This window comes from Heptranchias perlo, chromosome 11, assembly GCF_035084215.1.
Source record: "Heptranchias perlo isolate sHepPer1 chromosome 11, sHepPer1.hap1, whole genome shotgun sequence".
NCBI lineage: Eukaryota > Metazoa > Chordata > Chondrichthyes > Hexanchiformes > Hexanchidae > Heptranchias > Heptranchias perlo.
This window is the reverse complement of record NC_090335.1, coordinates 50,211,702-50,226,145: the sequence shown is the minus strand read 5'-3', so window position 1 is coordinate 50,226,145 and position 14,444 is coordinate 50,211,702. Positions and strand designations below refer to the sequence as shown.

At 39.4% G+C, this 14,444-nt stretch overlaps 1 protein-coding gene across 2 annotated transcripts in view; it reads right to left on the bottom strand.

Annotated features, from left to right (window-relative positions):
* The window catches only part of LOC137327311 (importin subunit alpha-5), a 54,241-nt gene that overhangs the window by 18,023 nt on the left and 21,774 nt on the right, over positions 1–14,444 (bottom strand). For both annotated transcript variants that reach the window (XM_067992988.1, XM_067992989.1), the window contains exons 5-9: positions 12,412–12,506; positions 10,780–10,911; positions 9,487–9,575; positions 7,581–7,680; positions 2,741–2,904 (exon numbers count right to left, since the gene is read on the bottom strand). In XM_067992988.1, coding sequence (XP_067849089.1) covers positions 2,741–2,904; positions 7,581–7,680; positions 9,487–9,575; positions 10,780–10,911; positions 12,412–12,506 — 580 coding nt within the window. The remainder of the gene's footprint in view (positions 1–2,740; positions 2,905–7,580; positions 7,681–9,486; positions 9,576–10,779; positions 10,912–12,411; positions 12,507–14,444) is intronic.

Genomic DNA, 14,444 nt, shown 5'->3' with positions numbered 1-14,444 from the left:
TGGAAATATATCGCCATTCCTTCATCATTGCTGGGTCAAAATCCTGGAACTCCCTTCCTAACAGCACTGTGGGAGAACCTTCATCACACAGACTGCAGCGGTTCAAGAAGGCGGCTCACCACCACCTTCTCGAGGCAATTAGGGACGGGCAACAAATGCTGGCCTTGCCAGCGACGCCCACATCCCATGAACGAATAATTTAAAAAAAGGAACGCGAGGACTCGTCCAAATATGAAGATTGGCTTGTTTATCTTGCCTACTCAAGTAGAGGATGCTGGGGGGTCACATCAGCTGAGAGCACAACAAATTTCTTGGTAGGGGGAGCTGCTTCATCAAGCCAGTGGTCAAACAGAAGGGCCCTTGTAAATGTTGCATGCCAGGCTTGACTACGTGAGGTGGATTATCCAAAACGCAAACATGACACGACAGGGTTGGTGAAAAGTGGTGTGTAAAATAGGAAAATTTTTGTATTTTTGTTAAATCAGACTGCAGATAGACAGGATAAATATGTTTTTAAAATAGCCAGCGTTAAAATGGGGCTACCTTTGTTGACCAGTTTTCAAAATGGAGACTGCGGCCCAGTTATCTGCGAGACTCAGGCAAGGATGTTTTGGTCTATATACTAGTCAGGATATAGAGGCTTCGTCTCGGGTGCTCAAGTTGTACTTAGTCAAAGCATCAACAGGTCTTCGATAAATAGATGACATAAAAACATCTGCTTATCATGCTATGAAATGGTATGCTCCACTGCATCCTCGATCTTAGTTGATTATCAGCTGTATCTATGAAGGCTTTTGGCTAAAGGTTTTTCTCAAGATCTGTAATTCAGTTCTGAATTGTCATCTCAATTTGCAGTCGACAACAAATTGTATCATCCATGCCCATCACTACTGTTTCATCCAAAAGCCTAGTCACATAATGCATTGTGTAAAATACTTTCTAAAAAAGGCTAATTAACCCAGTGAAATTTTAAAACATTAAAATACTTAAACTTAAGTATTGCACTTGTAATTTCCTGCTTTGCCTTTTTTTAAATCTTACTTGAAACAAATCTTGTATTTCAGCCTGAACATATTGGTCTCACAATATGGTGTCTACTGACTTCCAGCGGAGACAGAAGAACGTGATAGGCATATCATATGAACTCCACTACACTATACCAATGATGACGGGATAATTGTTAATCCCATGACACCTATAAAGATGCATGTTTCAGTTCAAAGGAACCTCAGACTGCATGTGGAAACTGTATTCTGCTGCAAGTACAAGTTACAAGTTACAAGTTTTGGGGAAAAAACTCAAACCTTAATATAAGTTTAGCTCTGCAGTCCAGAGAGAAGGCTTGGTTTGGGGGGGGGCCTCAATCGAAGTATTAAATAGTACAGGTGAGGTAAATCCAGAATTTCACTTGAAGGCAAGGCATATCATCAGGACATAATTTAGAATTAATAAAAAGTAATTTAAAATGGGTATTAGGAAAAGCAAAATACACAAAGGGTGATGAACATTTGGAATAATCTGCCAGAGGGCATTCAAAATGCAGTTGAATGCTGGGCTGAACTAGCATGAGCATCAATGGGCTATTTCTTATCCTTTGCTTTTTCTTATGTTATTATTTGAAGAGTTAGTGAGTTTTCCATACTATTGAGCATATAATACTGTGGAGAAAAAGTGTATCGTAATGTTGTTCTCAATTCTGCTCCTCCATTATAACTGGAAATTATTTATTGTTAAAGGGATAAAGCACCTCATGATTGAGGCCTAAAATTACTCTTCATTTTCCAGTAAATAACATTGTGTATAATAGTTTTCCAAACTGTCACCTTGGATCAACTGAAACCTCAAGAAGGTTGTGGGTTCAAGCTCCACTCCAGAACTTGAGCACATAATCCAGGTTGACACTTCCATGCAGTATTGAGGGAGGACTGCATTGATGAAGGTGCTGTTTGGATAAACCAAGGCCCCTTCTGCCTGTTCCAGTGGTTCAGGTGAACATAAAAGACTCCATGGCACTATTTGAAGAAAAGCAAGGAGTTCTCCCAGTATCCAGCCAACATTCTTCCCTCAATCATCATTACCAAAGCAGATTAACTGGTCATTCATCTCATTATTATTTGTGAGACCTTGCTGTGTGCAAATTGGCTGCTGCATTTACTCTCAACAAAACTGGCTGCACTTCAAAAAAACGAATTCACTGGATGCAAAGTGCTTTTGGACATCCTGAAAGGTGTACTTAATTACTATATGAATGCAATTAGTGTTTGTTGCCATCAATAAAGGAGCAATTTAAGACTCTAGAATCAGATCCATGTACCAGCCACCTTGATATGGGGCTGAAAGTGAAGTATTTGATTTTAAGTGTATTTTATTTTTATATCATTTGAACAGCCTAAGTGTGGCACATGTATTTGACTCACATTGAGCCCTGTGGTTGAACAGTCTGTCATACTTCATTGTGTCCAGGCTCATATGAAAAGCCACAGTGAGGGCCACTGGTGCCTGCTGAACTGTAACCCAGCACAGCCACCACCTTCAGGAAAAATAAAGGAGAAAATTGGAAGGAAACAGGTTTCTACTGCCAGATAGATTTCCCCATGAAAACTGAAGCGCCTTTAGCAGTTTAAAATGATCACAAAAGGAGTAAAAGCTAGATGAATATGTAATATCCAGGTATAAAGAAAGACATTACTAGTCATCCACCACCAAAGAATCTAAATTAAACATTTAGAAAGTAGCTTACATCAATAGTTCCACTAATCTTCTGCAAACTCCCGAGTCTATTACTGCTTGGATTTTATCATTGGGTCCATCAGATAAATATGACAAAGCCCAGCAGGCATCAGCCAGAACATCTATGTCATTGAGGAACAGCAGCCAGGACACAACACTGAGACAGGGGGATACCTGGGAAAGAAAAACAGAACCGAATACAATAATTTATGGCTCATCTGTACGCTCCTGGATCAAACAGGTGCCTTTGCTGAATCTTATTTCAGAGACTCAATGAAAAAATTTGCAAATTTGGTATCATTCTACTGAAAGATTACAGCAGACCATATCAGTGTGCTATTTACATATCAGAAAACTATGGTAAGTGATAAACACGCAAAACTGTTTCAGGGATAGTGTGCAATGTACACACAGAAATATATCTCTGCAACCTAGTAAGTTTAAAATATTTTAGCTGCTCCAGGGTAGCGTACATACTTTCTTTTAAAACTCAGAATATTTTTGGTGATATGTCCACTACTTCATCACCTGGTGATATAATTCAGAATATTCTACAAAAAATGTTGCCATAGTGTACTTCTAACAGGATGAGAGAACAAAATAAATCAAGTATTTTCGGTTTATAAGGAGTAGAGAATTCATGAAATTCAATACTTCCCTTTCCCTTTTGTTGCATTATCTGACATAACTGTGTTTTGCTGACTGCCAAAACAGATGCTGTAACCCTGGTAAGTACAGCATCTCGGTTACTAATTTCCCCCTCCTAAAACATCTTAACTTTAAAGGTTATTTGCTTCCTTTAGTTTCTTACTCGTGTTCCATCATGTTACCATTATCGTTGAGGGGGGTAAGACATCTGGCTCCCAAGTCTCCGCCGATGTCGCTTACTAGCCAGTTGCTAAGGAGTGCACCAGACTAGTCTAGCTGCTTTACTTTCCCTTCCCCACTGGGAAAGCCTGGCTTTCATCCTGTGCCTCCACATGCATTGCAGCTGAAATCAGGGTATTAGTGGATGGAGGAAAGAGGCAGAATTGAGCTGTGTTGACCTATTCTATGGCCATGTCTGCATGTTGCCTCAGAATCAACATAGGAACAGGAGTAGGCCATTCAGCCCCTCGTGCCTGCTCCGCCATTTGATAAGATCATGGCTGATCTGTGATCAAGCTCCATATACCTGCCTTTGGCCCATATCCCTTAATACCTTTGGCTGCCAAAAGGCTATCTATCTCACATTTAAATTTAGCAATTGAGCTAGTATCAATTGCCGTTTGCAGAAGAGAGTTCCAAACTTCTACCACCCTGTGTGTGTAGAAATGTTTTCTAATCTTGCTCCTGAAAGGTCTGGCTCTAATTTTTAGACTGTGCCCCCTACTCCTAGAAAACCCAACTAGTGGAAATAGTTTCTCTCTATCCACCTATCTGTTCCCTTTAATATCTTATAAACTTCGATCAGATCACCCCTTAACCTTCGAAACGCGAGAGAATACAACCCCAATTTGTGTAATCTCTCCTCGTAACTTAACCCTTGAAGTTCGGGTATCATTCTAGTAAACCTACGCTGCACTCCCTCCAAGGCCAATATATCGTTCCGAAGGTGCTGTGCCCAGAACTGCTCACAGTACTCCAGGTGCAGTCTAACCAGGGTTTTGTACAGCTGCAGCATAACTTCTGCCTCCTTGTACTCCAGTCCTCTAGATATAAAGGCCAGCATTCCATTTGCCTTCTTGATTATTTTCTGCACCTGTTCATGACACTTCAATGATCTATGTACCTACACCCCTAAGTCCCCTTGGACATCCACAGTTTTTAACTTTTTACCATTTAGAAAGTACCCTGTTCTATCCTTTTTTGATCCAAAGTGGATGACCTCACATTTGCCTACATTGAATTCCATTTGCCACAATTTTGCCCATTCACCTAATCTATCAATATCGCTTTGTAATTTTATGTTTTCATCTACACTACTTACAATGCCACCAATCTTTGTGTCATCGGCAAACTTAGATATGAGACTTTCTAAGCCTTCATCTAAGTCGTTAATAAATATTGTGAATAATTGAGGCCCCAAGACAGATCCCTGCGGGACCCCACTAGTCACATCCTGCCAATGTGAATACTTACCCATTATCCCTACTCTGTCGCCTTTCGCTCAGCCAATTTCCTAACCAAGTCCGTACTTTTCTCTCGATTCCATGGGCTTCTATCTTAGCAAACAGTCTCTTATGTGGGACCTTATCAAATGCCTTCTGGAAGTCCATATAAATAACATCCATTGACATTCCCCTGTCCACTACCTTAGTCACCTCTTCAAAAAATTCAATCAGGTTTGTCAGGCACAACCTACCTTTCACAAATCCATGCTGGCTCTCCCTGATTAACTGAAAATTCTCGAGGTGTTCAGTCACCCTATCCTTAATTATAGACTCCAGCATTTTCCCCACAACAGATGTTAGGCTAACTGGTCTATAATTCCCCGGTTTCCCTCTCTCTCCTTTCTTAAAAAGCGGAGTGACATGTGCAATTTTCCAATCTAGAGGGACAGTTCCTGAATCTAGAGAACTTTGAAAGATTATACTTAGGGCATCTGCAATCTGCTCACCAACTTCCTTTAAAACCCTGGGATGGAAACCATCTGGTCCTGGGGATTTGTCACTCTTTAGTGTTATTATTTTCTTCATTACTGTTGCTTTACTTATGTTAATTTTATCGAGTCACTGTCCCCGTCCCCGATTCAATATTAGTTTTCTTGGGATTTCCGGCATGCTATCCTCTTTTTCTACTGTAAACACTGACGCAATGTAATTATTTAACATGTTCGCCATTTCCCCATTGTCAATGACAATATCCCCACTTTCAGTTTTTAAGGGGCCAACACTGCTCCTAACCACCCTCTTTTTCCTAACATAATTATAAAAGTTCTTCATATTGGTTTTGATATCCCTTGCAAGTTTCTTTTCATACTCTCTTTTTGTAGCTCTTACTATCTGTTTTGTGACCCTTTGTTGATCTTTGTATCTTTCCCATTCGCCAGGATCTGTGCTATTTTTTGCCTTTTTGTATGCCCTTTCCTTATGTCTTATACTGTCCCTTACCTCTTTAGTTGTCCATGGCTTTTTTTTTGGCAAGTAGAGTTCTTGCCCCTCAGGGGTATAAACCGGTTCTGTATCTCGTTAAATGTTTCTTTAAACATTTCCCACTGATCATCAGTCGTTTTACCCATTAACAGATTTGCCCAGTTTACTGTGGACAGTCTCTGTCTCATCCCATTGAAGTCGGCCTTGCCCAAGTCTAGAATCTTAGCAGCTGACTCACTTTTTTCCCTTTCAAACACTACATTGAACTCGATCATGTTATGATCGCTATTGGATAGATGGTCACACACAGTTAAGCTGTTAACTAAATCTGGTTCATTACTCATTACTAAATCTAGTATGGCTTGCCCCCTTGTTGTCTCCTGGACATAGTGCTGTAGAAAACTATCCCAGACACACAAGAAATTCACTACTTTTCTGACAGTTGCTCGTCTGCTTTCCCCAATCTATGTGAAGGTTAAAGTCCCCCATTAAGACCACTATGCCTTTCTTACACGCTTGTCTAATCTCTGCATTTATACAATCTAGCACTTCAGAGCTGCTGCCAGGTGTCCTATACACAACTCCCACTATGGTCTTAGATCCTTTCCTATTTCTCAATTCAACCCATAAGGTCTCTGTTGGCTGCTTACCTCTTGATATATCCTCCTTTATCATTGAATTGATTGAATCTCTAATCACTAAGGCTACTCCTCCCCATCTTCCATTTTCCCTATCTCTCCTGTAGACCTTATAACCCGGTATATTTAGTTCCCAATCCTGACCATCCTGCAGCCATGTCTCAGTAATAGCTATCATGTCATACCCTCCAATTTGAATTTGAACCTGTAGTTCATTTAATTTATTCCTTATGCTCCGTGCATTTGTATAAAGAACTTTTAGTTGGGCCACACACCCTAGTCTGACCTTCAGCTTAGATGCTGGGATAATCGCCTTACGCCTTCTAGTTTTCACTTTATCTGTAGTGTCTAACGTATACTTTCTTTCCGTTGTTCTACGCTTTTCCCTTTCGCTTGTTCTTGAACAACTGTTTGTACTATTTGTATTGTAAATTTCCCCTGGGTCTTCCCCTCTCTTGCTGCTCTCACCTTTACTCCCTTCTGACTCCCCGCTAAGGTTCCCATCCCCCTGCCACTCTAGTTTAAACCTTCCCCAACAGCACTAGCAAACACCCCCGCGAGGACATTGGTCCCGGTCCTGCTCGGGTGTAACCCGTCTCGCTTGTACAGGTCCCAATTTATAAACTATTTCAAATTCCACTTTGCCATGCTACTTCCCCCAAAATTTAGCAGCATAAAAATATGTGCATACAATCTATGGCTATCTATCAGTAATTGGCAGCTCAGATTCATAGGCCAGGTTGTTTTGTTCATCAATTTTCCTTTGTTTCCTGTGGAGAGGTGTTTAATCCCATACCGTTCAACAATTTATCATTTGGCGAGCTGTGGGCATGAATTGGTATATTATCTCTCAGTGACTGGATATACTAACCATTTGTGCCAATGGTCTGCTTCACATTTCATTCTTTAAAAAGAGTGCTCTTGTACCCATATCTTCTGCATTTGCAAAATTATTCCTTACAATAGCATGAAAAGACTACTAATCAGTAAATTTTAACAAACATCAATAGATGTGAACAATTTAAATACCATCACAGTTTATGGAATTGAAAGAGTGTTTCCATTGAATATTCTTCACTATTTCCTAAAAAGCCAAGAGTAATTAAAGTAGACTGCTGCTCCACAGGAGGTACATTACCTTTGAAAAATCTGGAGGAGGATTCTTCCCTCTGCACAGGTTGGACAGTGCCCAAACAGCATTCCTCGTCATTGTCAATCGGTTGGGTTTTGAAAGCAGCCTGTGCATTTAAAATACAGATAATTCAGGTTAACAAATAAGTGCACAGAATTACCGATCAGAGAAGTCTGGAGTCTTCATATCTTTAAAATCAAACACATGGGAATCATCGATATTTATTTAAATGTTCCTAGAAAGGCTGTCCTCTTAGTGAAGCTTACTGATTAAGGATTAATAGAATTACAACAGACAAAGCTCGAAACCTTCGGAGTCTGACCAGTGCTTGGAAAGCTACAATTCAAAACAACAACTTCTATTTATATAGCGCCTTTAACGTAGTAAAACGTCCCAAGGCGCTTCACAGCAGCATTTGCAAACAAAACTTGACACCGAGCCACATAAAGGAGATATTAGGACAGGTGACCAAAAGCTTAGACAAGGAGGTAGGTTTTAAGAAGCTAGGTTTTAAGAAGCTATCTTAAAGGAGGAGAGGTGGAGAGATTTGGGGAGGGAATTCCAGAGCTTAGGGCGTAGGCACGGTGGAGCGATTCAAATTGGGGACGTGCAAGCAGCAAGAATTGGAGGAGCCCAGAGATCTGAGGGTTGGAGGAGGTTACAGAGATAGGGAGGGGTGAGGCCATGGAAGGATTTGAAAACAAAGATGAGAATTTTAAAATTGAGGCGTTCCCACACAGGAAGCCAACGTAGGTCCGCAAGCACAGGGGTGATGGGTGAACGGGACTTGGTGCGAGTTAGGATACGGACAGCAGAGTTTTGGATGAGCTCAATGTTATGGAGAGTGGAAGATGGGAGGCCAGCCAGGAGAGCATTGGAATAGTTGCGTCTAGAGGTAACAAAGAAATGGATGAGGGTTTCAGCAGATGAGCTGAGGCAGGGACAGTGACGGGCGATGTTACGGAGGTGGAATTAGACGGTCTTGATGATGGAGCTGATATGTGATCAGACGCTCATCTCAGGGTCAAATAGGGCATTAAGGTTGCGAATGGTCTGGTTCGGCCTCAGACGGTGGCCAGGAAGAGTGATGGAGCCAGTGGCTAGGGAACAGAGTTTGTGGCAGGGACCAAAGGCAATGGCTTCCCAATATTTAGCTGGAGGAAATTTTTGCTCATCCACTACTGGATGTTTTTGCCAAGCAGTATGACAAATCAGAGACTATAGAGGTAACTTTGCAAGACTCCGCTGTTGGTATGGAGCTTCATGATCCAGGAGCGTGGGTTGGACATGGGCTACAATACTATAGGGTCAATTTTGTGACATGCAGTCCCATGTAGTGAGGCTCCATACTGGGAATGGAGTCTTGCAAAATTGCTTGTTACAATTCTTATTAGAAATCCTTTGTGTAATTCACCTGATTGTTTAACGGATGAACGCCCTACCCAATTCCTACAAGTGACCTCAACTTCATTGGCTCGGTACTTGGGGAAAATTGACTAGGATTTCTACTCCTTGATTGCTTTCCTCTGATTCTTGCTGGAAAGTGTGCATTTGGACAATGGGGAGGACAGAACTAGGCTCAACTGCAGCAACCTACACAATCAAATAGTCTGCCAACAATCTCTGGCTAGGCTCACACAAAGAAAATGTGTGAAATAGAAATTGGTCGACTAATGATACACCAGAAGGCCATCGACAGGAGATGAAAGCATGAAAACTGGAATAAAAGGAAAATTCTTGTGTAGCTAACTTTCATCCTGGTGCAAACTTAAGTTTTATTAAAATTGAGAGGAACTAGTTTAATAAGTATTTTGTCAATCCCAAGATGTTTGAAAAATGTGTGATTGCTTTTTCCCAGTAATCTTTAAACTCAGCCTTGAAAATTTATTTTAAAAACTCAAAAGTTACTTACTGAATGAGAGGAGGCAGTATATTACAGTCTAACACATAGTCCCTACACATGGTGCTGTCCCCTGCAATGTTCCCAAGGGCCCAGATTGCCTGCAATTAAAAAATAAACCATGAGCCACAAGTAATCTTAGTTATTTGATCTGACTCCTTTAAGATAGCATTTACAACAGTTTTGAATAAACACTTGCTTAAAACCACTGATTATTCATGGATTCAACTAAAGGATGCATGCACGAATGACCTTGCAATACAGAATAACTGCAACTTGTCAGTGACACACGAGGATAATGTAGCAGGCTGTTGGAGGTGGTAAACTTTTAGGACCAGGTAATTAATATCAATGTGTTTACACCTCTGAGCATATCAACGAAAAAGCAGAGTCTTATCCATATATGCCAATATGCTACAATTGTTTATCTCTCAACACTGCACTCATCCCATCTTATATATAACTGCCTTTGGACTTATGAAAAACTGCATTGTCAACCTCCCTTCCTGACCAATTGACATTGGTGTTCCGTAGTATACAGAATCACACAAAAAAAAACTAACCCCTAGAATAGCGGCTGCCCTTTAAAAATGCATATTTTTATTGTAAACATCTAGCAGTGCACCTAATTCATGATCAGGCTTTCCTGTATACTATTCTGTTTTCCCCCTGTGATTCTCAGTAAATTTTCTAAAAGTGAAAATGTAGTGTAAAGACAATGAAACTACTAAAATATTTTCAGAAACAGTATAGGTATATAATCTATTAATTGTGTCCCAAATACCTAAACGAGCTCACGACAATGCGGGAGTGGCATGGTATAAGATTCTCAAAACACTAAGTGACCTCTTTACTTGGAGAAATAAACAGGATCTCTATTCTCTGTTGTCTGTTGTCTTAGTTTCCTTTCCATCTGTAATTCACACACATTTATCCTGTAAAATACAGGGATTCTGTAAATATCTTCTGAATTAAAAGTCCCGGTGCTGTATCTGTACAAAGGATAGTCAGCAATCCGTTTTAACATAAAGGTAAAGCAAAGAGGTTTTATAAATGTAGCATTATTTTTCACTCTGCTTCAGAAATACTATTGTTATTTACCTCAGTAGCTTGTTCTATTCCTTGATGTTCTAAAATTAATAGCACATACTTTGAAAATATTGACAAAAATCATTCCTAGGACTCAATCGAATTTAGCTCCCCTTATTTTTTAAACTCATATCCTTTGTTAATCACATTTTTAAAAAATAGGCAAATCCATTATAAAATAAGGGGAAGGAGTAGAATTAACAATTTGACAGTTACCTGTTCTTGCACATCTTCAAAATCTGATGTCAACAATTCAATAAAGACAGGTACAGCACCAGCCTTGATGACCTCACGGGTCTGCAATGAGCTTCCTGATGCAATGTTTGTCAGCACCCATGCTGCTTCAAACTGCATTAATCAAAAAAATTGCATCATTATAATTATACACTACACACACTGGTACCAATATTTGCCAGTCAAGTTTACAGTGATAAAAAGCTAGTGAAAACAGGAAATCGTTTTGGGGTTGGAACTTTAAAAAGACAAACAAATAATAAAAATTGAAAAGAATCGGTGGATCTTTGTGTACACCCAGCACAGCAGAATTACATAAAAATGCATAGTCCTCTCTTTAAAGCTGTACAAGAACCATGAAAAAAGCACCTCCATTATCAGGCAGCTTTTCTTATTAAAGAATGAGATTTTAGAAACAACCGTAAAACAAACAAAGAATATTGGGAAAAGTACAAGCAAGGGTAAAGTGTCTGGGACTTTATAAAATATTTAATTATATTTCTACCTAAAAATTGTTAATTCTTTTTTGCTGTTTTTAAACCTGTGTTATATAGACTGAACTTGTGCTCTGTAAAATATGTATCAGATTGGTGAGGTAGATCTACACAGCTCACTGGCAAGTTATTCATTGAGGTCTCACTAGTGGAATAAATTTCATTTCCAGATTGGACGTAGTGTTATTTTATACAATTGCATAAAGGACATATTTGCTCGCTACTGGAGTTTTCCAATTAAGTAGCTTTTATTATACCTAAAAGAGCAAACTCTTTGTTTTTGGAAGCTGGCCAAAGACAAATCACACTGCACCATATCTATGAAAAACAGGATAAATTGTTAGGTTCGTTTAGTAAATTGTTCACATTGTAAACACCGGCATTTGAGGAAGCAAATAGTGATATGCTGTGATCGAAATAACAGCGTTTCAGGGAGTAAAATGTATTTTACATTTAAGAATTCACTATAACAATAAGGAGAATCTTCATAGACAGAATAATTGAGTCAGGATTACTTTACGTACAATTATGTTGTTATTCTCTGCAAACAACTGGCAAAGCCACAAATGTACATCTAATGCAAAAAGCTCAGAGGGACATAACGCAGGCTTACAATTCAACCTGTCACTTTATTTAATATGTGCAAGGATTTTTATCTCCCCCATCACAGTCCAATGAATTGGTTGCACAAATGAAATGACACATGGTAATGAAGAACAATGGATGTTTAGCCTTATAGTGGCTTCTAAAAGTACTGAAGAATTAAGTTTGCATTTTCTCACACAGGAATGAGCTATGATTTTCAGAAAATACATCGTGGGGAAAGATAAAAGTAGCATGTTGTCGCTCACATTGTATTTACAATTTTACAAATGATGAAAAATATTGTACAGTAGTTGGAGTTAGCTGGACAAATGAGAGCTACTAAATAATTCTCTCAAGTCTATTGCACACAAATGGGCCACGAGCACAGCATAGAAACATATAACACAGTTGGGAAGGAAAATGAGCTGCAGGCATACAAACATGGCTACAGTGTGCATATGATACTGTTACATTACAAAAAAACAGTACAAGATGTAGATTATATTAAGGACTTCATGGTGTGCTCTGAGATTACCTGCAATGTACAATTTTCTTTCCTTTTGAGGAATTCTACAAATCTTTCCACTACTCCTTGCGTGTTGATCACTTCATCAATAGGAGGATTTGGCTCTGTTTAAAAAAATATTAAATGCTGGGATTAATAGTTTCTTGCTGGGTTGGGTTTGTCTATTGATCAGAATTTGCAGACTTTATCTGGTTAGCATGAGAAGTAAACTCCTTTGTGCTGTGGACTTTCCTTCAATGGTAATTGGATTAAGATAGATCAAAATGACTTCATCTAACACAGCAATCAGAGAGAAGAGTTCTTTATCCCATCTGACAGCTAGAAAACAGGTCCCAGAAGTAAAAAGATTAGTGCTCTCAAACACGTCACTGTACAGGCCTTACCAGATAATGAATACATTTATCCTCTTGTCTAGGTGAGATATAAGCCTAGGTCTTTGGCAACACAATCAATATAAACACACTTTTCCCAACAGAATTATATAATTTACAAGCACAGAATGACATTCAGCCCATTGCACCTGTGCCAATGCTAGCTCGTCAACTGAATCTATTTACTCTAAACCTATTTTCTTGCCCTTTCCCCATATTCTTCCTTTTCAAATACTCATTGTCTAAAATGGAATTAGATGTTAGTCTCTGCCTCAATAAACACTTATGGTAAAGCATTCCAAGATCTAAAACCAGTCTGAAAATATTCAAATTCCACCCTTTGATTCTTCTAGTGATAATCCTCCATCTACGCCATCTCGTTAGTGATTTGCCATCAATGGAAACAATCACTGTTTATCCTCTCAAATCTTCCAACAATTTTGAATGCCTCTAGAGGACCCCCCCCCCCCCACCCCGATCTGCTCTGTTCCGGTGAAAAGAAGTAATATTTTTCAAGCCTTTCATAACTATAACCTCTCATTCCAGGTACCTTTCCAGCAAATCTCATGGTACCACTTCCATGGGTCAAACATCCTTGCTATAAAGGGGTGCCCGGAGCTGTATGTAATACACCAACCATAGCCCGAGAACCAGAAAATTTTATAGCACAAGCAGAAGCCATTTGGCCCATCATATCTACGCTGGTTCTTTACTATGGAAATACAGAACTAATTCCACGGCCTCGCTTTCTCCTCATAGGCGTTTATCTTTCTCTGCTTCGACTATTTATCCAATTTTTCCTTTAAGAAGCAATGGTCTTTGCCTCAACCACTCATGTGGCAAAGCATTCCACACCTCAATAACACTGTGGAAAAAAAACGCCCGACCTCTCTCTTCCTTCTGTCAGTAATAATTTTAAATGATTGCCCCTTGTCACCAACTCCCCAACCAGAGGAAATAGTCTTTCCTTATTCATGCAATCAAAACACTTCTTAATTTTAAAAACTGCTATTAAGTCTCCTCTTAGCCTTCTCTTCCCCAGTATAGTACCATTATCTCAAGTCTCTCTTCATAACTATAGTTTCCCAACCCTGGTGTGATGCCGATTACAACACAAACAGGCTGTTTGGCTCAACCAGTCCATATTGGTGTTCATTCTTCACATTAGCAGCAGTCCTAATCCCATGTGTTTGTCCTGTTCCCAAGTCCCATTATCTCCTTTTCTTTCAACCAACTATCAAAGCGCTTCTGAAAAATTGACATGGTCTCGGCTTCAATCACTAACACCGTAGTGCATTCCACAGTCTCAAACCTGTGTAAAAAAAAAAAGTTCCTCCTGCTCTGTCCTAAATCTCTTGCATTTAATCTTATATCTATGTCCCCTTGTTCTAAACCCCTTCACCAATGGAAACAGTTCATTTTTTATCTGCTCTGTCCTACTCCATAATTTTAAACAGCTATTTTAAATCAACCCAAATTTAGGCTGAGTGCTCCTTATGGCTTAATGTCTTTTCTTAATGGGGTGCACAAAACTTTACTTTAACTGTGGCCTAACTAACATTATGTATAAATTCATCGTTACTTATTTAGTTTTATCTATTTATAAAACCCCAAATTCTATTGGCCTTTTTTATGGCTATATCTACCTGCACTCTCACATTCAGGGAATTA